The following is a 23716-nucleotide window of genomic DNA, read 5'->3' as shown; positions in this document are numbered from 1 at the left end:
TTAAACTGATTTTGGACTTCTGTTATCCAAAACTATGAAATTATATATTTTTTAATTAAAAAGAACGCAATGATTATTCCCCCATGTCTTTGGGTTGGAAACCCAGGTAGGACTTAGCTGAGTCCTCTGCTTCGGGGTCTCACGAGGCTACAGTTAGGGATCGGGGGCCGGAGAGGCTGCATTCTCACCTGTAGGCGTGACTGGGGAAGACCCCACTTCCAAGGTCATTCAGGCATTTACAGCATTCATTTTCCGAAGGCTGTCTGACTGAGGGCCCCAGCTTTTTGCTGGCTGTCAGCTAGAAGCTGTCTGGAAATCCTGGAGGTGGCCCACGAGTCCTGGGCATGTAGGTTCCCCCCAAATAAGCGCTCATTTCACTGAGCCAGCAAAGAGAATATCTCTGCAGTCTGCTAAGAGGGGTCCTTATATAATAATAATTAAGAGGGTAATATCCATCACCTCTGCCATGTGCCGCTGGTGAGGCTCGAGTCACACTAAAATCGTTTTCCACTAAAAAGCCCAGGCTCGGGGCTTCCCTGGTGGTGCAATGGTTGAGAGTCCGCCTGCCAATGCAGGGGACGTGGGTTCGTGCCCCGGTCCGGGAAGATCCCACGTGCCGCAGAGCGGCTGGGCCCGTGAGCCGTGGCTGCTGAGCCTGCGCGTCCAGAGCCGCTGAGCCTGAGCGTCCGGAGCTCCGCAGCGGGAGAGGTCACAACAGTGAGAGGCCTGCATACCGCAAAAAAAAACACCACCACACACACTAAAAACCCCCCAAAAAACCCTCAGGCTCCCTGGAGAAATGACTGCATCAGGTGTGGGGCAGGAAATGTATCAGATGATCCTGGAACATCTTGTCATAACAGAGAGCAAGGAAACATGAAGGTTGACTCAGATCATAGCAAAAGGGCTTAGGAGCAAAGCTGAAATGACCAGGGTGACACATTATGACCATCAATAAATGATAACTACAGAGGATTAAAACCATCATGTATGTTTTAATCCCTGAGTTAATCACATCCTAATAAAATAATCCCTTAGAAGGATAATTGTAAAATAATTCATCATCTTGAAAACTGGTAACTAAAGAGAAATAATTGATTTTTTTTCTGTAGAAACTATCTCAGAATTAGGAAATTACTAATACAAAGATTCTCTCTATAAATATTCCAACTAATAAAGTATTATAAAAATTTATAAACTGTAACAGGTGTGTAGTGAACGGAGGTCTGGCCTTTACCCTCAGCTCTTGGGAGTTGATCTCTTGGTCTACGAAGTAAGGGGAGTCTTTGTCTGCCTGGAGCTTTGGCCACCAGACAGTCTGAGAGTGTGATTTAGGACGGGGGCTTTGGCTGTGCCACATCCGTTCCAAGCTCAGGAGGAAGTGGAGACAGAGGATCAGCCCAGCCACCAGAAAGGGCTGGAGACTAGAAGTTAATTCTGCCCACAGGGGCAGAGTGTGATTGATGGCTAATAAAAACAGACACCAGGAGTGTGGTGAGATGCCTGGTTGGCTATCACACCCGGGGGCGGGGAGGCAATGCCCCCATGTTCCCACATGGGGAGAACAACCGGAGATCTGCCTTTGGACCCCCGTACTTCGCCCTGGGTGGATTTCACCTGTCTCCTTTCTCTGTAACACACCGTGACTATAATAACTTCCTGTGAGTCAGTCACGAGCCACAACACCTGAGGGGGTCTGGGAAGCACGGGAAGTGAGGACGGTCTGAAGAGCTCCTGGCCCTCGAGGTGTGACTCACTCCTAGAACAGGAGGCGGGGTGACAGCAACTGGCTGGCGAGGAGGGACGAGACCAGAGTGACAGCGTGAGGAGCGGCTGCCACCTTCAAGGCTAAGCAGAGCCCCCAGGAAGACCCCTCACCAGCAGGGTCTGTAGGGTGTGGTGTGACCATAACTCTCAGAGTGTCGGAGAATGCTCGTTAGGGCGGCACCAGCAGAACTTTCTGGAAATCTACTCACCCCCGGGCTGCAGGCGGCCTCGCGTACAGCGCGGGGCCTGGAGGTCAAACATCCAGCCGGTGCGAGTTCTTTCCTTCCTGCAGTGCGCTCTCCCGCGCCCCCTGCCGACCGCCTCGGCGTCGTGCCGGCTGGAGGAGAAAAAACACCAAAGGACCCCAACCGATTTCACCTGGGAGGCAAAAGGGTAAATTTGGAGATGAGAGGCCATCAGTCCTAACCAACCTGGGTGACGTCATCCTGGCCCGCCCGCTGTCACTGCTGTCACCGCTGCCTGGTGGCCTCCTCAGCCACGGAGGCTGACCGCCAGGCCATGGCCTACACCTCTTGCCACAGGGGTTGCCTTAATTTAACTCTCCTCCAATTAGACATGATTCTTATCACACTTTTAATTCATGCAGTGCATGATTATTTATATTTTCCAGCATATATACACATATGCTTTCTTTCTTTTTTCTTCTCCTTTTTTTTTTCTTTTATGCACATGTTCTTTCTCTACCATGCTTCCTGAATGCCACTTTTTGGTTCTTGTTTAATATTCCTGCTTGTTGAAATATCGCATGTATTCGTTCTTTCAGTGAGGGGCAATGGGGAAACCGCACAGCCTCTGTCATGGGAAGTGTGTGTTTGCTCTCACTCTTTTTTTTTTAATTTTTTAAAAACATTTATTTATTTATTTATTTTTGGCTGTGTTGGGTCTTCGTTTCTGTGCGAGGGCTTTCTCTAGTTGCGGCGAGCGGGGGCCATTCTTCATCGCAGTGCGCGGACCTCTCACTATCGCGGCCTCTCTTGTTGTGGAGAACAGGCTCCAGACGCGCAGGCTCAGTAGTTGTGGCTCACGGGCCTAGGTGCTCCGCGGCATGTGAGATCTTCCCAGACTAGGGCTCGAACCCGTGTCCCCTGCATTGGCAGGCAGATTCTCAACCACTGCGCCACCAGGGAAGCCCCTGCTCTCACTCTTGAGGCGTCATTTAAGTAGATATAGAGGTCTAAGTCGACCATTATCTTTCCTCAGCACATTAAAAATACTATTGCATCATATTCAGATATGTATTGTACCTAATGAGAAGTTTATAATTATTATAATTTGACTTTTTTGTATAAACACTTTAATTTCTCTTTTGGAAATTTTTGTGTCTTAGATATTCTGTCACTTTACTATGATTTTTGCTGTGAGGACTTCTTTTAATTATCTTGTGCAGAACTAAGTATGCTTTTTCATTCTGGAAATTCATATCTTTCTTTAATACTGGAAAATTCTCAACTATTTAAAAAAATATTGCCTCACCCTTCCTATCCCTAATTTTTCCTTTTGGATCTCTTAACAGACACATAAAAACTTTCTTAAGGGGCTTCCCTGGTGGCGCAGTGGTTGGGAGTCCGCCTGCTAATGCAGGGGACACGGGTTCGTGCCCCGGTCCGGGAAGGTCCCACGTGCCGTGGAGCGGCTGGGCCCGTGAGCCATGGCCGCTGAGCCTGCGCGTCCGGAGCCTGTGCTCCGCAACGGGAGAGGCCACAACAGCGGGAGGCACACGTACCGCAAAAAAAACAACTTTCTTAAAAAAATTTTTTATGTGGTAAAATACACATGACATAAAATTTAGCTTTTTATTTTTTTGGCCTCGCCCTCAGCAGTGAAAGTGTGGAGTCCTAACCACTTGACAGCCAGGGAATTCCCATAATTTACCATTTTTAAGTGTACAGTTCAATGGTATTAAGTACATTTATATTGTTATGAAACCACCACCATCCAGCCCCGTATTTCACCTTGTAAAACTAAAACTCTGCCCCCCATTAAATACCATCTGTCCATTCTCCCCTCCCCCAGCTCCTGGTAACCACCATTTACTTTCTCTTTATGATTTTTGACATATAAGTGGAATTATACAGTATTTGACTTTTTGTAACTGGCTTACTTCACCTAGCATAATGTCCTCAAGGTACATCCATGCCTTGTTTTTTGCTTTTTCTTGCTAATTTCTCTGGCAATTTGGGAAAAGAATAGTTTCTTCAACAAGTGATTCTTGGACTACTGGATGTCTATATGGGAAACAATGAAATGTGTACATTTTTACAAGTGGTTTATATACAAAAATTAACTCAAAAAACACATTAACTCAAAATGGATTAATGACCTAAATAAAAGAGCTAAAACTATAAAACTTTCAGTAGAAAACGTAGGGTAAATCTTCATGACCTTGGTAGATCTTCATGACCAAAACCTGAGCAATGAAAGATTAAATAACTTGAACGTCATCAAAATTTAAAAAAACTTGGGCTTCCCTGGTGGCGCAGTGGTTGAGAGTCCGCCTGCCAATGCAGGGGACACAGGTTCGTGCCCCGGTCCGGGAAGATCCCACATGCCGCGGAGCAGCTGGGCCCATGAGCCATGGCCGCTGAGCCTGCGCGTCCGGAGACTGTGCTCTGCAAAGGGAGAGGCCACAGCAGTGAGAGGCCCGCGTACCACACACACACACAAAATTTTAAAAACTTGTGTATCAAAGGCAATTGTCAAGAAAGTGAAAAGACAACCTATAGAATGCAAGAAAATATTTGCAAATCATATATCTAATAAGGTCTAGTATCCAGAAAATATGACGAACTCTTACAATTCAACAACTAATAGGCCCTCATATCTATCAAAGGTGACCAATTTTTTTTACAAGAAATATCATAAAGGGCTCATGGTTTTAAACATATCTGATGTGTTTCAGTCTATGGAAATTATTTTATTTACTGCTCAGATTGCCTTATCTTTGTCAAGTGGGAGCCTCTTCAATTTAGCTTTCAAGTACTTTAAACATAACACGACTATGGTCCTCACTACCTCAGGTGACAAGACACTCCAGGCTCACGGTGTACATTTCCCACCCAAGACCTGGAATCAGTCATCCAGTCCTTGCGCTTCAATAGACAAAGCTGGGAAATCTGTCTCCATCTATACTCCCTCCCCTGCAAAGAGGAAACACTTCTTGAGTTCATACCAATACTGTCAATTCAAATTTAGGACTAAAGGTGTTCACTTAACCTATTCTATTGTGGATCTGTGCCTTCTTTTTTCACACTGAAAATATTCATTCTCAAGGACATTAGGAGTGATATAATTAGAAACTCCTCTTATGCTGTAGCCCATAATATGCATAAAACAGACTTAGAATAACAATAACAACACTAACACCAACATAATTACTGACAGTAGTTTTCAAAAACATGTTTGGGGTTTCCCTGGTGCGCAGTGGATAAGAATCTGCCTGCCAATGCAGGGGACACGGGTTCAAGCCCTAGTCCGGGAAGATCCCACATGCCACGGAGCAACTAAGCCCGTGCACCACAACTACTGAGCCTGAGATCTAGAGCCTGCGAGCCACAGCTACTGAGCCCACATGCCACAACTACTGAAGCTCGCGTGCCTGGAGACCGTGCTCTGCAACAAGAGAAGCCACCACAATGAGAAGCCCGTGCACCGCTACGAAGAGTAGCCCCCACTCGCCGCAACTAGAGAAAGCCCGCGCACAGCAACGAAGACCCAATGCAGCCAAAAATAAATAAATGAATAATAAAAAAAAAAAAACCAGAATGTCTGGTGACAATCAGTTTTCTTTCATTACTTGTACTTTAGAACCCAGAGACTATTTCCTTTTTCATTTCTTTTTTAAAAAGTCTAACAATTTAAAAAATATGTTTCCATGTATGTCATTCAGGGTCGGTTTTCCCAGATGCAGAGTGTTGTCCTTTCAATTTTTAAATTTTGGTACAAAATTTTCTTGAATTTTATATATATATATATATATATATATAGCTGCTCCATGGCATGTGGGATCTTCCCGGACCAGGGCTCAAACCTGTATCCCCTGCATTGGCAGGCAGATTCTTAACCACTGCACCACGAGAGAAGGTCCTGAAATGTTTCTTTTCTGAATTATGTTACTTCATCCCTGATTTTCTCTGGTTCTTATTTACATTGTTTTTTCAATTCTTTATAATTTTTAATGTCTTTTAACTAGTTTTGAAACACTAGGCCATTGTTTCTGTCTGTTTTGTAAGCATGTCTTCCTTTTATTTTCTTTAGGGAACTTATCTGGTTTCTTACTCTCTATTTTTAAAAAATATTAATCTTATGTAAGATTCAGCATGGATCTGTTTCAGTTATTTATTCTTACATTATAATAGTTTCCCAAACTTTAAGGTGGGAGGTGTAATTTGTTTTCCTGACTTTACAGCTCTATGGCGCCATCTTCTGTTGCCTCTATGAAAAGTTAAATAATAAAAGGCCGCTGACCTGAGACTAAAAGGACTGCCTCGCAATCCACCCTGTTTTATCTGGACTCTCTTTTTCATTTTCCTCCTTAGATCCTGAGCTGCTTAAATCTTTAACACTCCTAGGAAGAGAGACTAGGCTGGTTAGTTTTGAGAGTTTGGCGGGGCAGTCTCTTTCAGCACCTTTGTATCTTACTGACAACACGTGGTACAAAACGCTGGTGTTTCAGATTCTGCTCTCAAGTTGGCTCACAGGCCTTCCTGGGAATACCGACTGGTCTTTGGGGATTTTGCTTTTCTCTGGGGCTGTTTCTTCCTCTTGCTCCCTCTGGCACACATGCTGATACCATTTGCCTCTTGCAGCGTTAGGTGGCTCGCTGCTGTCTGCTCGTGTTTTGGAGATCTTGGGGTTGCTGTACCATCTAATTTGGTTGTAGATATCATCTGAGGATTTTTGTTTTCTTCATCCTAGTTGTTCTGTGTGAGCTTTTTTTAAAAAAAAAAAAAAAAACAGAAAAATACTAACATTTTCTCTAAACCAAAAGAGATATGGTTATATTTTCAGAGCTTGAGCAGTCTTTGTTATTAAGTTCATGGCATGAAATATACTTGTCATCTTTTCATGGGATGTCAACAGCTGTCAACAGGATATCAGCATTTTTAATCTCGTTAGGGTTTTGTTTGTTTTAGGTCACGCCATTTGGCATGTGGAATCTTAGTTCCCCGACAAGGGATTAAACCTGTGCCCCCGGCGGTGGAAGCGCAGAGACTTAACCACTGGACCGCCAGGGAACTCCCTTGTTAGGGTTGTTTTGACGTAACGAGGTTAGAAATATGTACAGGACCACACCTAAAACTGTCAAACTTCATGAAGAGATGTGGCCATAGCATTTAAATGAGAATATCTATTTCCCTTGGTTTAGATATTCCTGCTTGGGACCCATCTTATAGGAATTGGAGCTTCAATATCAAGAAATATATACACAAAGATATAAAAGCACATCACCTGCAGTGCTAAAAAGTTGGAAGAAAACCCTGTCAGTCCATAATTGGGGAATAGATTATTTGTAGAACATTTGCACTGTGGATTAGTCGTTCAGCTATCAAAATGAATTAGAGCTTTATCAATTAACCTGGAGAGATGTCCATAATCTATTTTGTTTAGGAAAATCTTCCAAAATTTGGAAACAAAAAAAGGTGATTACATAACAATATCTGGCTCTAGCACTTTCTAACGAGCTAGCCTTAGTGTCTTCTACTTCCGGCAATATAACAAATTGCTGTTTACAGATGATGAGGGGCCACGTGCCACAACCACTGAAGCCCGCGCACCTAGCGCCTGAGCTGCGCAACAAGGGAAGCCACCGCAGTGAGAAGCCCGTGCACCGTAAGGAAGAGCAGCCCCCACTCGCCGCAAATAGAGAAAGCCCAGGTGCAGCAATGAAGACCCAAAGCAGCCCCAAAAAAATTAACCTGGGAATTCCCTGGTGGTCCAGGGATTAGGACTCCAGGCTTTCACTGCCGAGGGCCTGGGTTCAATCCCTGGTCGGGGAATTGAGATCCCGCAAGCCACGTAGCATGTTCGCCCCCCCCCCCCCAAAAAAAAGGAGAACTTGTAAAAAACTAGTAAGATGTGTGCCATGGACTGAATTGTGTCCCCCACCAAGTTCTGTTGAAGTCCTGACCCCCTGTGTGACTGTTTGGAGGTGGGGCCTCTAAGGAGGGAATGAAGGTGAGGTGAGGTCACTGGGCAGGGCCTCGGCCCGGTAGGCCTGATGGCCTCACGAGAGCAGGAAGGGGCAGGAGAGCAAGGAGGCCTGGTGTGGACACGGTGAGAAGGCGGCCACTGCAAGCCAGGAGGACAGACTTCACCATGCACCCATCCTGATGGTACCCTGGTCTCTGGCTTCCAGCTTCCAAAACTGTGAACGAATAAATGTCTGTTGTGTTAGCCACCCAGACTGTGGTCTTCGGTTTCAGCAGCCTGAGCTGGATAACACAATGTGATAAATTTTTCCTGACTAGTAAAGACTATAACCCCGAAGGTTCTGGTTTTATTTTGCACTGATTTTACATACAATCTAGCAGTCACATGACAGCATCCCTTTTATCACTGTTCATATAAATCCACATTAATGATTCAAGTAAAATTTTGACAGATGCTCAGTATTATTTGTGTGGGAATTTTATCTTCCCTAATTTGAGAAATAGGTGGTGCTTTTGCCCTTTTAAAAAATTTGTGGTAAAATATATTTAACTTAAGATTTGCCACTTTCATCATGTCAAGTGTACAGTGCAGTGGCATTAATTACATTCACAATGTTGTGCAGTCATCACCACCATCCCTTTCCAAATTCTTCATCATCCCAAACAGAAACCCAACACCCACTTAGCAATAACTCTCAGTTTTGTTCTTCCCTCGTCCCTGGTAACCACGATTTTCCTTTCTGTCTCGACGAACGTGACTATTCTAGGTGGTCCATGTGACTGGACTCGTGAAATACTTGTCCTTTTGTGTCTGGCTTGTTTCACTGAGCACATTTTCAAGGTTCGTGTTGTAACATGTACAGAACTGCCTTCCCTTTTGTGGCTGAAAAATATTCCATCGTGTGGATGGACCACATTTTGTCTATCCATCGACTACTCATGGACCTTAGGGTTGTTTCTGCCTTCTGTGAATAATATTGTAACTTAGTGTCCAACTATCTCTTTAAATCCCTGTTTTCAATTCTTCTGGATACATACCTGGGAGGCCAATGACTGGGCCACAAGGTAATTCTCTGTTTAGCTTTTGAGGAACCACCGTGTGTGTGTTTGTTGATAGACTTTATTTCTCAGAGCAGTTTTAGGTTCACAGCACAACTGAGCAGAAAATACAGACATTTCCCATGTGCTCCCTGAGCCCACAGGCCTTCTGCACTATGGACACCATGAAACAAAGCGGGACCTTTATTACAACAAGTAAATCTACACTAAGACGTCCTCATCCCCAGAGTCTACAGTGTACACTCGGGGTCATTCCTGGTGTTGCACGTTCTGTGGGTTTTGGTGCCTGTATGACACGTATCCACCATTAGAATAAAGCAGAAGAGTTGCACTGCCCTAAAAGTCCTCTGTGCTCCACCTGGCAGCCACTGATCTTTTCACTGTCTCCATAGTTTTGTCTTTTCCAGGAGGTCACATGGTTGGAATCACACTGCGTGTGGTTTTTCAGATCAGCTTCTCTCACTTAGCAATATGCACTTAGGTTTTCTCCATGTCTTTTCATGGTTTCATAGCTCATTTCTTTTCAGCACTGAGAACATTCCACAGTATGGATGTACCACAGTTTGTCCACTCATCTACTGAAAGACAAGTTTTCAGCTTTAGCAGCTATGAATAAAGCCGCTATAAATGTTTTTGTTCAGGTTTCTGTGTGGACATAAGTTTCCAACTCATTTGGGTAAATGCCAAGGAGAGCATTTGTTGGGTCCTATGATAAAAGTGTAGTTAGCTCTGGGCTTCCCTGGTGGCGCAGTGGTTGAGAGTCCGCCTGCCGATGCAGGGGACACGGGTTCGTGCCCCGGTCCAGGAAGATCCCACATGCCGCAGAGCGGCTGGGCCCGTAAGCCATGGCCGCTGAGCCTGTGCGTCCGGAGCCTGTGCTCCGCAACGGGAGAGGCCACGGCAGTGAGAGGCCCGCGTACCGCAAAAAAAAAAAAAAAAAAAATGTAGTTAGCTCTGTGTTAGAAGGTGGGGCTTTGGAAGGTCGTTAGGTCACGAGGATGGGGCCCGCGCGAAGGGGATCACTGTCCCCACAGAAGGGACCCCGTCTACCTTGTGAGGACACAGTGAGAAGACCTCTGGCTTTGAATCAGGAAGGGCCGCCCCCAAACACCATATCTGCTGGTGCCTTGATCTTGGATCTTTCAGCCTCAAGAACCGGGAGAAAAAAAAATTGTGTTGTTTATAAGTCTACTTTATTCTGTTGCAGCAGCAGGAAAAGACCAAGACAACTGCCGGGCTGTCTCGCACAGCAGGTGTGCTGTTTGCATCCCGACGGGCCGCGGGTGAAGGTTCCTGTAGCGGCACAGCCTCAACAGCGTTTGCTGGCATTTGGGTTCCTCAGTGTTCTGGATTTTGGCTGTTCTCACAGGTGTATAGTGGCATCTCATTGCTGTTTTCTTTCTTTCTTTTTTTTTTTTTTTTTACCAAGGGGATCCATGTTTCTGTTTGTTTGTTTCTCTTTTGGCTGTGCCATGTGGCTTGCAGGATCTTAGTTCCCCGACCAGGGATTGAACCCAGGCCCTCAGCAGTGAAAGCGCTGAGACCGCCAGGGAAGTCCCCTATCTTAATCATTTTTAACTGCACAGTTCAGGGGTACTAGGTACCTCCATATTCTTGTGTGACCATCATCACAATCCACCTCCAGAACTTTTTCTTCGTTCCAAACAGAAACTCTGTCCCTACTGAGCGATGACAGACCGTTCCCTCCACCCCAGCCCGGGTCACCTCTATTCTACTTTGTGTCTCTACAAAGTAGGACAGCAGGCATTTTTATTTCTGTATGTGTCAACAAACATTTATAAACTCTACTGGGAATTACTGCTCATTACAGGACACCCTCAAACACAGTAACCACTGGAGGGCTCCAGGAGTGCTAGCTGTCACTGTTGCAATGTTTGTTCAGAATTTTGTACTTTCCAAACCAAAGTAAAAAAACACTGAAAAGTAGCACTAGACTTGCTGTGAAGCTCTCCTTCTTGAAAGACAGTTAGTATCTCCAGCTTTTGACAGGTGGTCCCCACATCTCGGTGTAAAGGGGGGACTCCATGTGATCAGAAGTCTGCTGCTTCTGGAGCAAAAGGACATGAACCACATGGAAGCTACTTGGCATTTCCCTGTTCTACTTGTTGGTCACAAAAGACACTGTGATTGTCACATTACTTTCTGTTGCAGACACTACTGGACACTCATAAAGGTTTTCTTTCTTGCTCCATAAATGAGGTACCAGGTCACCGGAATGGCCAGCAGGAGCCATGTAGTCTGCCAGGGTCTGGCCATGGTCCCTCAGCTGGGAAGAAACAGGAAGCGTCCCCTCCTTGCCCTTCAAGGGGCCAAGGAGGTGGGAATTTTTATATTTTGTTGATTAGTGTACCCTGAGCTCCTAGAAAAGTGCCTAACACAGTCAATAAATGGAATCAATTTAAGAAGAAAAACCATACAATCATTTCAACGGATTAAAAAGAAATATTTTGGGGAATTTCCTGGTGGTCCAGTGGTTAAGACTCTGAGCTTCCACTGCAGGGGGCACGGGTTTGATCCTCGGTCAGGGAACTAAGATCCCACATGCCATGTGGCCAAAAAAAAGAAAGAAAAAAAAAGTCATTATAGCAAAGTTGCAGGATACAAGGTCATTTGCTATCCTATATGTCAGCAGTGAACCGGTGGAATTTTAAATTAAAAACAAAATACCACTTACATTAGCACCCTTCAAAATTAGATACTTAGGGGGTGGAGTCAAGATGGCAGTGTGGGAAGACGTGGAGTTAGGTCTCCCCACAACTAGGGTGTCTGCCGGCCGCTGGTGGGGGACTCTGACCCCCAAGGAGATGGGAGGAACCCCCAAGTGAACTGGTAGGACGTAGGGAGACAGAGGGTGGAGGAGAAATGGAAGCCAGACAAGGTCAGCGCCCCTGAGGCCAGGGAGATCAGGAGAGGCAGGTAGGAGGGACCCTCCCAGACCCCAGACCGGAGAAGCAGGAGAGGAGAGGAGGGCATCTGCGCTGAGCACTTGAGCCCAGGAAGCCTGCTGGGCTCCCAGGTGAGGTCCCTGCCCTCTGAGACCAGGGTGGGGGGCACGCCTGGGCCCCTTCTGTTCCTTGAGCCTAAGTCCCAGCCCCCATAGCTCCCAGGGCTTTTTCCAGCCCTGTGGGCCCTGAGCATTGGCCCCGCCCACTGCCCAAACCTTGCCCTTCCTTAGGCCCCGCCCTCCACAGCCAAGGCCTTCCCCCCACCATTTTTTTTTTCTTTTTTTCCTTTCCCTCCTCCTCTTTTTTACTATTGTGGTACTGATGTACCTTCTGGTTGTTGATTCATCTATATTTTTATTTTTACATTCTTTCTAACATATCTGTTAGTTTCCTAGTCTAATTTTGGTTTTTTACTTTGTTATTTTTCTCTCTTTTTTTTTTTGCCACCCCACATGGCTTGCGGGATCTTGATTCGCGAGCCCGAGGTTGGGGGGAAGCTCCTGTGGTGGTACCTCCAAGTTCAAACCACTGGACTAACAGAGAACCTCAGACCCCAGGGAATATTCATTGGAGTGAGGTTTCACAGAGTTCCTCATCTCAGCACCAAGACCCAGCTCTACCCAACAGCCTACAAACTCCAGTGTTGGAAGCCTCAGGCCAAACAAACAGTAAAACAGGGACACAATCCTACTCATTAAAAAAAAAAAGAGAGACGGCAAAAAAATATGTCACAGATGAAAGAGCAAGATAAAAACCTACAGGGCCAAATAAATGAAGAGGAAATAGGCAATCTACCTGAAAACGAATTCAGAGTAATGATAGTAAAGACGATCCAGAATCTCGGAAATAGAATGGAAGCACAGATTGAGAAAATACAGGAAATGTTTAACAAAGATCTAGAAGAACTAAAGAACAAACAAACAGAGATGAACAACACAATAACTGAAATTAAAATTACTCTAGGGCTTCCCTGGTGGCGCAGTGGTTAAGAATCTGCCTGCCAATGCAGGGGACAGGGGTTCAAGCCCTGGTCCGGGAAGATCCCACATGCCGTGGAGCAACTAAGCCCATGCGCCACAACTATTGAGCCTGCACTCTAGAGCCCGTGAGCCACAACTACTGAGCCCGCATGCCACAACTACTGAAACCCGTGTGCCTAGAGCCTGTGCTCCACAACAAGAAATGCCACTTCAATGAGAAGCCCGTGCACCACAATGAAGAGTAACTCCCACTTGCCACAACTAGAGGAAGCCCGTGCACATCAACGAAGGCCAAATGCAGCCAAAAATAGATAAATAAAATAAATAAATTTAAAAAATACTCTAGAAGGAATCAATATTAAAATAACTGAGGCAGAAGAATGAATAAGTGAGCAGGAAGACAGAATGGTGGAAATAACTGCCAAGGAGCAGAATAAAGAAAAAAAGAATGAAAAGAATTGAAGACAGTCTCAGAGAGCTCTGGGACAACATAAACACACCAACATTCGAATTATAGGGGTCCCAGAAGAAGAAGAGGAAAATGAATGGTCTGAGAAAATATTTGAAGAGATTATAGTTGAAAACTTCCCTAACATGGGAAAGGAAATAGTCACCCAAGTCCAGGAAGCAAAGAGTCCCATACAGGATAAACCCTAGGAGCAACACACCAATACACATATTAATCAAACTAACAAAGATTAAATTCAAAGAAAAAATATTAAAAGCAGCAAGGGAAAAACAAAAAATAACATACGAAGTAATCTCCATAAGGTTAGCAGCTGATTTCTCAGTGGAAACTCTGCAGGCCAGAAGAGAGTGGCAGAATATACTTAAAGTGATGAAAGAGAAAAACCTACAACCAAGATTGCTCTACCCAGCAAGGATCTCATTCAGATTTGATGGAGAAGTCAAAAGCTTTTCAGACAAACAAGAGCTAAGAGAATTCAGCACCACCAAACCAGCTTTACAACAAATGCTAAAGAAACTTCTCTAAGCGGGAAACACAAGAGAAGAAAAAGACCCACAAAAACAAACCCAAAACAATTAAGAAAATGGTAATAGGAACATACATATCGATAATAACCTTTAATGTAAATGGATTAAATGCTCCAACCATAAGACAAAGACTGGCTGAATTGATACAAAAACAAGACCCATATATATGCTGTCTACAAGAGACCCACTTCAGACCTAGGAACACATACAGACTGAAGGTGAAGGGATGGAAAAAGATATTCCATGAAAATGGAAATCAAAAGAAAGCTGCAGTAGCATCACTCATATCAGATAAAATAGACTTTAAAATAAAGACTGTTACAAGAGATAAGGAGGGACACCACATAATGATCAAAGGATCAATCCAAGAAGGCGATACAACAATTATAAATGTTTATGTACCTAACATAGGAGCACCCTAAAACATGAGGCAAATGCTAACAACAATGAAAGAAGAAATCAACAGTAATACAATAAGAGTAGGGGACTTCAACACCCCACTTACACCAGTGGACATGTCATCCAAGCAGAAAATAAATAAGGAAACACAAGCTTTAAATGACACAATAGACCAGATAGATCTAATAGATATTTATAGAACATTCCACCCAAAAATGGTAGAATACACTTTCTTCTCAAGTGCACATGGAACATTCTCCAGGATAGACCACATATTGGGTCACAAATCAAGCCTTGGAAAATTTAAGAAAATTGAAATTGTATCAAGCATCTTTTCTGACCACAATGCTATGAGATTGGACATCAATTACAGGAAAAAAACTGCAAAAAACACAAATATATGGAGGCTAAATAGTGTGCTACTAAATAACCAAGAGATCACTGAAGAAATCAAAGAAGAAATAAAAAAATACATAGAAACAAATGACAATGAAAACAGGAAGACCCAAAACCTATGGGCTGCAGCAAAAACAGTTCTAAGAGGGAAGTTTATAGCAATTCAATCTCACCTCAAGAAACAAGAAAAATCTCAAATAAACAATCTAACCCTACACTTAAAACAATTAGAGAAAAGAGAACAAATAAAGCCCAAAGTCAGTAGAAGGAAAGAAATCATAGAAGATCAGAGCAGAATAAATGAAATAGAAACAAAACAATAGCAAAGATCAATAAAACTAAAAGCTGGCTCTTTGAGAAGATAAACAAAATTAATAAACCTTTAGCCAGACTCATCAAGAAAAAGAGGGAGAGGACTCAAATCAATAAAATTAGAAATGAAAAAGGAGAAATCACAACTGATACTGCAGGAAAACAAAGGATTATAGGAGACTACTACAAACAACTATATGCCAATAGAATGGACAATCACAAAGAAATGGACAAATTCTTGGAAAGGTACAATTTTCCAAGACTGAACCAGGAAGAATTAGAAAATATAAACAGACCTATCACAAGTAATGAAATTGAAACCGTAATTAAAAATCTTCCAACAAACAAAAGTCCAGGACCAGGTGGCTTCACAGGTGAATTCTGTCAAACATTTAGGGAAGAGCTAACACTGACCCTTCTCAAACTCTTCCAAAAAATTGCAGAGGGAGGAAGCAACACTCCCAGATTAATTCTACAAAGCCACCACCACCCTGATACCAGAACCAGAAAAAGATATCACAAAAAAATAAAATTATAGACCAATATTACTGATGAACATAAATGCAAAAATCCTGAACAAAATACTAGCAAACAGAATCCAACAGCACATTAAAAGGATCATACACCATGATTAAGTGGGATTTATCCCAGGGAGGCAAGGATTCTTCAGTATATGCAAATCAATCAATGTGATACACCACATTAACAAATTAAGGAATAAAAAACATATGATCATCTGAAAAGATGCAGAAAAAGCTTTTGACAAAATTCAACACCCATTTATGATAAAAACTCTCCAGAAAATGGGCATAGAGGGAACCTACTTCAACATAATAAAGGCCATATTATGACAAACCCACAGCGAGCATCATACTCAGTGGTGAAAAACTGAAAGCATTTCCACTAGGATCAGGAACAAGACAAGGATGTCCACTCTCGCCACTCTTATTCAACATAGTTTTGGAGTTCCTAGCCACAGCAATCAGAGAAGAAAAAGAAATAAAAGGAATACAAATTGGAAAAGAAGAAATAAAACTGTCACTTTTTGAGGATGACATGATACTATACACTATACATAGAAAATCCTAGAGATGCCACCAGAAAACTACTAGAATTAATCAATTAAGCATTAATTCATTAATGAATGAATTTGGTAAGGTTGCAGGATACAAAATTAATGCACAGAAATCTCTTGCATTCCTATACACCAACAACAAAAAATCAGAAAGAGAAATTAAGGAAACACTCCCATTTACCGTTGCAACAAAAAGAATAAAATACCTAGGAATAAACCTGCCTGAGGAGGCAAAAGACTTGTACTCAGAAAACTATAAAACACTGATGAAAGAAACAAAGATGACATAAACAGATGGAGAGATATACCATGCTCTTGGATTAGAAGAATCAATATTGTGAAAATGACTATACTACCCAAAGCAATCTACAGATTCAATGCAATCCCTATCAAACTACCAATGGCATTCTTCACAGAATTAGAACAAAAAAAATCTTACAATTCATATGGAAACACAAAAGACCCCGAATAGCTAAAGCAATCTTGAGAAAGAAAAACGGAATTGGAGGAATCAGGCTCCCTGACTTCAAACTATACCACAAAGCTACAGTAATCAAGACAGTATGGTACTGGCACAAAACCAGAAATATAGATAAATGGTACAGGATAGAATGCCCAGAGATAAACCCACGCACATATGGACACCAAATTTATGACAAAGGAAGCAAGAACATACAATGGAGAAAAGACAGCCTCTTCAATAAGTGGTGTTGGGAGGGCTTCCCTGGTGGCGCAGTGGTTGGGAGTCTGCCTGCCGGTGTGGGGGACGCGGGTTTGGGCCCTGGCCTGGGGGGATCCCACATGCCGCGGAGCGGCTGGGCCCATGCACCACAACTGCTGAGCCTGAGCTCTGGAGACTGTGGGCCACAGCTGCTGAGCCCGTGTGCCACGGCTGCTGAGGCCTGCACGCCTGGAGCCCATGATCCGCAGTAGGGGAGGCCGCCGCGGTGGGGGGCCCGTGCGCCGCGGCGGGGGGTGGCCCCTGCTCGCCACAGCTGGAGGGAGCCCGTGCACAGCGGCGGGGAGCCAACACAGCCAAAAATAAGTAAATAAATAAATTTATAAAAATAAATAAATAAATAAATAAGTGGAGTTGGGAAAACTGGACAGCTACATGTAAAAAATGAAATTAGAACACTCCCTAACACCATACACAAAAATAAACTCCAAATGGATTAAAGACCTAAATGTAAGACCAGACACTATAAAACTCTTAGAGGAAAACACAGGAAAAACACTCTTTGACATAAACCACAGCAAGATCTTTTTTGACCCACCTATTAGAGTAACATAAACAAATGGGACTTAATTAAACTTAAAAGCTTTTGCACAGCAAAGGAAACCATAAACAAGACAAAAAGACAACCCTCAGAATGGGAGAAAATATTTGCAAATGAAACAACAGACAAAGGATTAATCTCCAAAATATGCAAACAGCTCATGGAGCTCACTATCAAAAAAAACAAACAATCCAGTTAAAAAATGGGCAGAAGACCTAAATAGACATTTCACCAAGGAAGACATACAGATGGCCAAGAGGCACATGAAAAGATGCTCAACATCACTAATTATTAGAGAAATGCAAATCAGAACTACAATGAGGTATCACCTCATGCCAATCAGAATGGCCATTATCAAAAAAGCTAGAAACAGTAAATGATGGAAAGGGTGTGGCGAAAAGGGAACCTTCCTGCACTGTCGGTAGGAATGTAAACTGATACAATCACTATGGGAAACAGTATGGAGGTTCCTTAAAAAAACTAAAAACAGAACTACCCTGTGACCCAGCAATCCCACTGCTGGGTATATACCCCAAGAAAACCATAATTCAAAATGAGACATGCACCACAGTGTTCACTGCAGCACTATTTACAATAGCCAGGACATGGAACCAACCTAGATGTCTATCAACAGATGAATAGATGAAGAAGATGTGGCACATATATACAGTGGAATATTGCTCAGCCATAAAAAGAGATGAAATTGAGTTATTTGTAGTGAGGTGGATGGACCTAGAGTCTGTCATAGAGAGTGAAGTAAGTCAGAGAAAAACAAATACTGTATGCTAATGCATATATATGGAATCTAAAAAAAAAAAAAGTTGCAGGGCAGGAAAATAAAGAGGTAGACATAGAGAATGGACTTGGTGACATGGGGTGGGAGGGTGAAGCTGGGGCAAAGTGAGAGTAGCATCAACATATATACATTACTGAATGTAAAATAGTTGGCTGGTGGGAAGCAGCAGCATAGCACAGGGAGATTGGCTTGGTGCTTTGCGATGACCTAGAGGGGTGGGATAGGGAGGGTGGGAGGGAGGCTCAAGAGGGAGGGGATATGGGGACATGTGTATGCAAATGGCTGATTCGCTTTGTTGTGCAACAGAAATTAACACTGTATTGTGAAGCAATTATACTCCAATAAAGATCTATTAAAAAACCCAAAAAACAAAATTAAATACTTACATATAAATTTAACAAAATATGTACAAGATCTATATGAGGAAAACTACAAACCTCTAATAAATGAAATCTGAGAAGAACTAAATAAATGGAGAGATAGCCCATGTTCACCGATAGAAAGACTCAATATTGTCACCATGTCAGTTTTCCCAACTTGATCTATAGATTCAATGGCATCCCAACCAACATCCTAGCAAGCTATTTTGTCGATATGGACAAACTGATTTTTAAGTTTATGAGGAGAGGGAAAAGGCCTAGAAGAGTCAACACAATACTGAAGAAGAACAAAGTTGGAGGACTGATGCTACCTCACTACCAGACTTACCATAAATTTACAGTAATCAAGACACTGTGGTATTGGTGAAATAATAGACAAATAGATCAATGGAAAAGAATAGACAGCCCAGAAATAGACCCTCATGGGTATAGATCAACTGATCGTTGACAAAGGAACAAAGACAATACAATGGAGCAAAGATAATCCCTTCAACAGAGGGTGCTCAAATAACTGGACATCCACATACAAAAAAGAATCTCGATACAGAACTTACACTCTTCACAAAAATTAACTCAACATAGATCACAGGCCTAAACGTAAAATGCCAAACTATAAAACTTCTAGGAGATAACATAGCAGAAAACTCAGCTGACCTTGGGTATGGAAATGACTCTTTAGGTATAACACCAAAGGCACCGTCCTTGAGAGACATCAAAGATAAAGTGGATTGATTCCATTAAAATGAAAAACTTGTGCTCTGGGAAAGACAGTGGCAGGAGAACAAGAAGACAAGCCACAGACTGGGAGAAAATATTTGCAAAAGGTGTGCCTCATAAAGGACTGTTAGCCAAGATGTACAAAGGACTCTTCAAAACAGAACAATAAGAAAACACACAACCTATCTGACACATTGTAAATCAACTATATTTAAAAAAAAAAAAAGGGGGGGGGGACTTCCCTTGTGGTCCATTGGTTAAGAATCCACCTTCCAATGCAAGGGACACAGGTTCAATCCCTGGTCTGAGAAGAGCCCACATGCCACAGAGCAACTAAGCCCATGTGTCACAACTACTGAGCCTGCACTCTAGAGCCTGCGAGCCACAACTACTGAAGCCTGCACACCTAGAGCCTGTGCTCCACAACAAGAGACGCCACCACAAGGAGAAGCCCGCGCACCACAACGAAGAGTAGCCCCCACGTGTAGCAACAAAGACCCAATGCAGCCAAAAATAAAATAAAATTATAAAATATAATAGTAATAATAAATAAATAAATAAATAAAGGGACTTCCCTGGTGGTCCAGTGGTTAAGAATCTGCCTTCCAATGCAGGGGACCCAGGTTCAAGCCCTGGTCAAGGAACTAAGATCCCACATGCTGCAGGGAAACTAAGCCTGAGCACCACAACTACTGAGCCTGTGAGCCACAACTAAAGAGAAGTCCATGCGCCACAAGGAAGAGCCCACGTGCTGCAACTAAGACCCGACGCAACCAAAAATAAATAAATAAAGTATTTTTTTAAAAGAGAAAGAAAACACACAACCTGATTTAAAAAATGGGCCAAAGACCTTAACAGACACCTCATCAAAGAAGATATTCAGATGGCAAATAAGCATATGAGAAGATGCTCCACATTATATGTCATTATGGGAATGCAAATAAAAATAGCAATACGATACCACCCCTACTAGAATGGCCAAAATCTGGAACACTGACAACACCAAATGCTGGAGGGTGTGGAGCAGCAGGAACTCTCACTCACTGCTGGTGGGAACGCACAATGGTGCAGCCACTTTTTTTTTTTTAAATAAATTTATTTATTTACTTATTTTTGGCTGTGTTGGGTCTTTGTTGCTGCGCGCGGGCTTTCCATAGTTCCGGCGAGCGGGGGCTACTCTTCATTGTGGTGCACGGGCTTCTCACTGTGGTGTCTTCTCCTGTTGTGGAGCACGGGCTCTAAGCATGTGGGCTCCAGTAGTTGTGGTGCGCGGGCTTCAGCAGTTGTGGCGCACGGGCTTAGTTGCTCCGCAGCATGTGGGATCTTCCCGGACCAGGGCTCGAACCCGTGTCCCCTGCATTGGCAGGAGGATTCTCAACCACTGCGCCACCAGGGAAGCCCCAGTGCAGTCACTTTGGAAGACAGTTCGGCAGTTTCTAAAAAACTAAACCTACTCTTACCATATGATCCAGTAACCATGCTCCTTGGTAATGACCCAAATGAGCTGAAAACTTACGTCCATGCAAAAACCTGCACACAGATGTTTATAGCAGCTTCCTTCATAATTGCCAAACTTGAAACAACTAACATGTCCTTCAGTAGGTGAGTGGATGAATAAACTGTGGTGCATCCAGTGTAATATTAGTGTGAAAAACGAGCTATGATGTCATGAAAAGGCATGGAGGAAACTTAAATGTAAGTTATGAAGAGAAAGCACCCAATCTGAGAAGGCTTCATGCAATATGATTCCACCATTATGACATTCTGAAAAAGGCAAGGCTACGGAGACAACAAAACGAAAAGATCAGTGGTTGCCAGGGGTTGTGTGGGGAGAGGGATGAATAACCAGAGCACAGAAGACTTTTAGGGCAGTGAAAATACTCTGTGTGATACTATAATTATACATGTTTATAAACCCATAGAACGTACAACTCCAAGAATGAACCCTACAGTAAACTATGGGTTTAGGGTGATTATGACGTGTCAATGTAGGTTCATCAACCGTAACAAATGTATCCCTACAGTGGGAAATGTTGGTATCCGTGGATGATACACGTGGCGGGGGCGGGTCTATGGGAACTCTCTGTGCCTTCCTCTTAATTTTGCTGTAAACCTAAAGCTGCCATGGAAAAATAAAGGCCTAAAAAAAAAAGAAAGTTTCTCAACCTAATAAAGGGTTTATCGTTCAGAGTTTGATGCAGACAACAGCTGCCCCTCAGGTATTCTAATCAGGAGAGGATTGTTACCTACGTGTATTTGTCTCCCCACACCCATTCTCCACTTTCTTCCATTTTGCCCTCTGATCTGCGAAGGTGCACGTGCATGGACCACACCACACAGGCTCCTGTGCCTTCTGACCTCCAGTTGAGTCTGGAAGGAAACTGGAGGGAAGAATAATGTTGCTAGATAAGATATGGATGTCCAGTTAAACTTGGATTTCAGATAAGCAATGAAAAATTTTTTAGTGTAAGTATGCACCAGGCAAGGTTTGGAACACATTTATGCTAAAATATCATTCGTTGTTTAACTGAAACTCAAAATGAGCTAGGTGTCTTTTTTTCTGTTTGCTAAACTTGACAACACTAGGGAGGAAGGAAAGTGAAGTGGAAACATCCCCGTGGGGTCACTGTGGTTCAGCTGAGTCCCTTGACCAAAGGCCACAGTTCCACCTCGAAGCCTCTCGTTCAGCTTTCTCCCTCCGGGTCGGGTACCACCCCGCTGGCGTCCTCAGGGCACACTCAGTCCCTGGCTCTACATGACATTCTCCTCTGTGGTTTCCCTCCACCTTGTAGTTTCCCTTCATCCTTTAAAATAGTACTTTTATTAAAACGTCATCCAGTTACTGAATGTCTTATGAGGACGCTCAGTGATACAGGATTCAGTACTAGGAACTAGGTGCTTTTAACATCACGGAAGGGTTGGAGGAGTGGAAACTAGGCTGTGATGGCTAATTTAACATACCAGCTTCTCTGGATTATGGGGTGCCCAGATATTTGGTTACACATTATTCTGAGTGTGTCTTGAAGGGTGTTTCTGGACAAGGTTGGTATTGGAACCGGCAGTCTGAGTACAGCAGATATAGCCCCCGTCCCCAGTGAAGGTGCCCTGCCCCCAGTGAAGCGGGGTCTCAGTCAAGGCACTGAAGGCCCGGCGAAAACACAGAGGCCGAGCGAGGGAGTGTTCCATCTCCGCCTGACTGTCTTCAGCCTGGGATGCTGGTCCTCACCTGTCTTGGGACCAGGACTCAGAATGCAACTTACACCATCTCTCTGTTCCCAGGCCACAGGATTTGGACTAGATTTAGAGCATGACCTCCCCTCTTCTCAAGCCTTGGGACACAGCTGCAGCTGTCCTGTCGGCTGTCTCTGGCTGCCAGCTTGCTGAGTGCAGACAGTCACGGAGCCAATTCCTTAAGGTCTCTCGGTCTCTGTTTCTCTCCACCTACCCTATTGGTTCTGTTTCTCTGGAGAACCCTGACTGATAGATTTTGGTGCCAAGAGTGGCTCTAGAGGAGCAGAGTATTAAAGATGAGTTTTCTGAATTGGTCTGCAGTTTCTAGAATTGGCCCCTAATCTAATTATATAAAGACTCTAATGACTCTAGTTCCAGTAGTACAGTTTACCAATGGTCCATGGTGTGACCTGGCGATCGAGACGCACAAAATATATCCATTGGATACTCCTAACAGATCGCCTGTGAGAAGCAAGGAGGCAGATGACTGTGTATATGATATTTGTGAGCATGCTCTTCCTCTGCAATCTCTTTTATTTTGTATTAATTGATATTGAGTACAGTTGCTCTACAACGTTGTGCTACTTTCTGCTGTGCAGCAAAGTGAATCAGTTATAGGTACACATATATCCACTCCAGTTTGGATGTCCTTCCCTTCTAGGTCACCACAGAGCACTGAGTAGAGTCCCCTACGCTATGCAGTAGGTTCTCATTACTTATCTATTTTACACATAGCAGTGTGTATATGTCAATCCCAATCTCCCAGTTCATCCCACCTCCCTTCCCTCCTTGGTAACTGTAAGTTTGTTTCCGACATCTGTGACTCTGTTTCTGCTTTGCAAGTAAGTTCATTCGTATCATTTTCCTAGATTCCACAAATAAGCAATGTTATATGATATTCGTTTTTCTCTGTCTGACTTACTTCACTCTGTATGACAATCTCTAGGTCCATCCATGCTGCTGCAAATGGCATAGTTTCGTTCTTTTTCATGGCTGAGTAATATTCCACTGTATAGATGTGCCACATCTTCTTTACCCATCCCTCTGTTGATGGACATTTAGGTTGCTTCCATGTCCTGGCTACTGTAAATATTTGCAAGCATTGTGGAAAAACTAATGAACATAATGAGATCGACTAGTTGCTGGACAAAGTAGTGGAAGAAAAGGGTGAGCTCAGGTACTCAGACTCCCA

General features: G+C 43.5%; 1 protein-coding gene and 1 long non-coding RNA gene across 4 annotated transcripts in view; both read right to left on the bottom strand.

Annotated features, from left to right (window-relative positions):
- The window catches only part of ZMYM5 (zinc finger MYM-type containing 5), a 41473-nt gene extending 39051 nt beyond the window's left edge, over positions 1-2422 (bottom strand). For 2 of the 3 annotated variants that reach the window (XM_027116753.1, XM_027116755.1), the window contains exon 1: positions 1977-2199. In XM_027116753.1, the coding sequence (XP_026972554.1) occupies positions 1977-2184 (208 nt within the window). In that variant the 5' untranslated portion in view covers positions 2185-2199. Of the gene's footprint in view, positions 1-1976 lie in introns of all 3 variants that reach the window. The other variant, XM_027116756.1, reaches the window with a different exon arrangement.
- Positions 2423-5814: 3392 nt separating this feature from the next.
- On the bottom strand, positions 5815-23495 carry LOC113625800 (uncharacterized). The gene is made up of 3 exons (XR_003434873.1): positions 23447-23495; positions 21544-21674; positions 5815-6716 (listed from the first exon to the last, which is right to left on the bottom strand). It is a non-coding gene; the product is annotated as an uncharacterized LOC113625800 (long non-coding RNA).
- Between the last annotated feature and the right edge of the window lie 221 nt (positions 23496-23716).

This window comes from Aethalodelphis obliquidens, unplaced genomic scaffold (genome assembly GCF_003676395.1).
Source record: "Aethalodelphis obliquidens isolate GAN/ISIS:26980383/991018 unplaced genomic scaffold, ASM367639v1 scaffold16, whole genome shotgun sequence".
In the NCBI taxonomy this organism is placed as follows: Eukaryota; Metazoa; Chordata; class Mammalia; order Artiodactyla; family Delphinidae; genus Aethalodelphis; species Aethalodelphis obliquidens.
The sequence above is the reverse complement of the archived record's forward strand: the minus strand, read 5'-3'. Positions and strand labels throughout refer to the sequence as shown.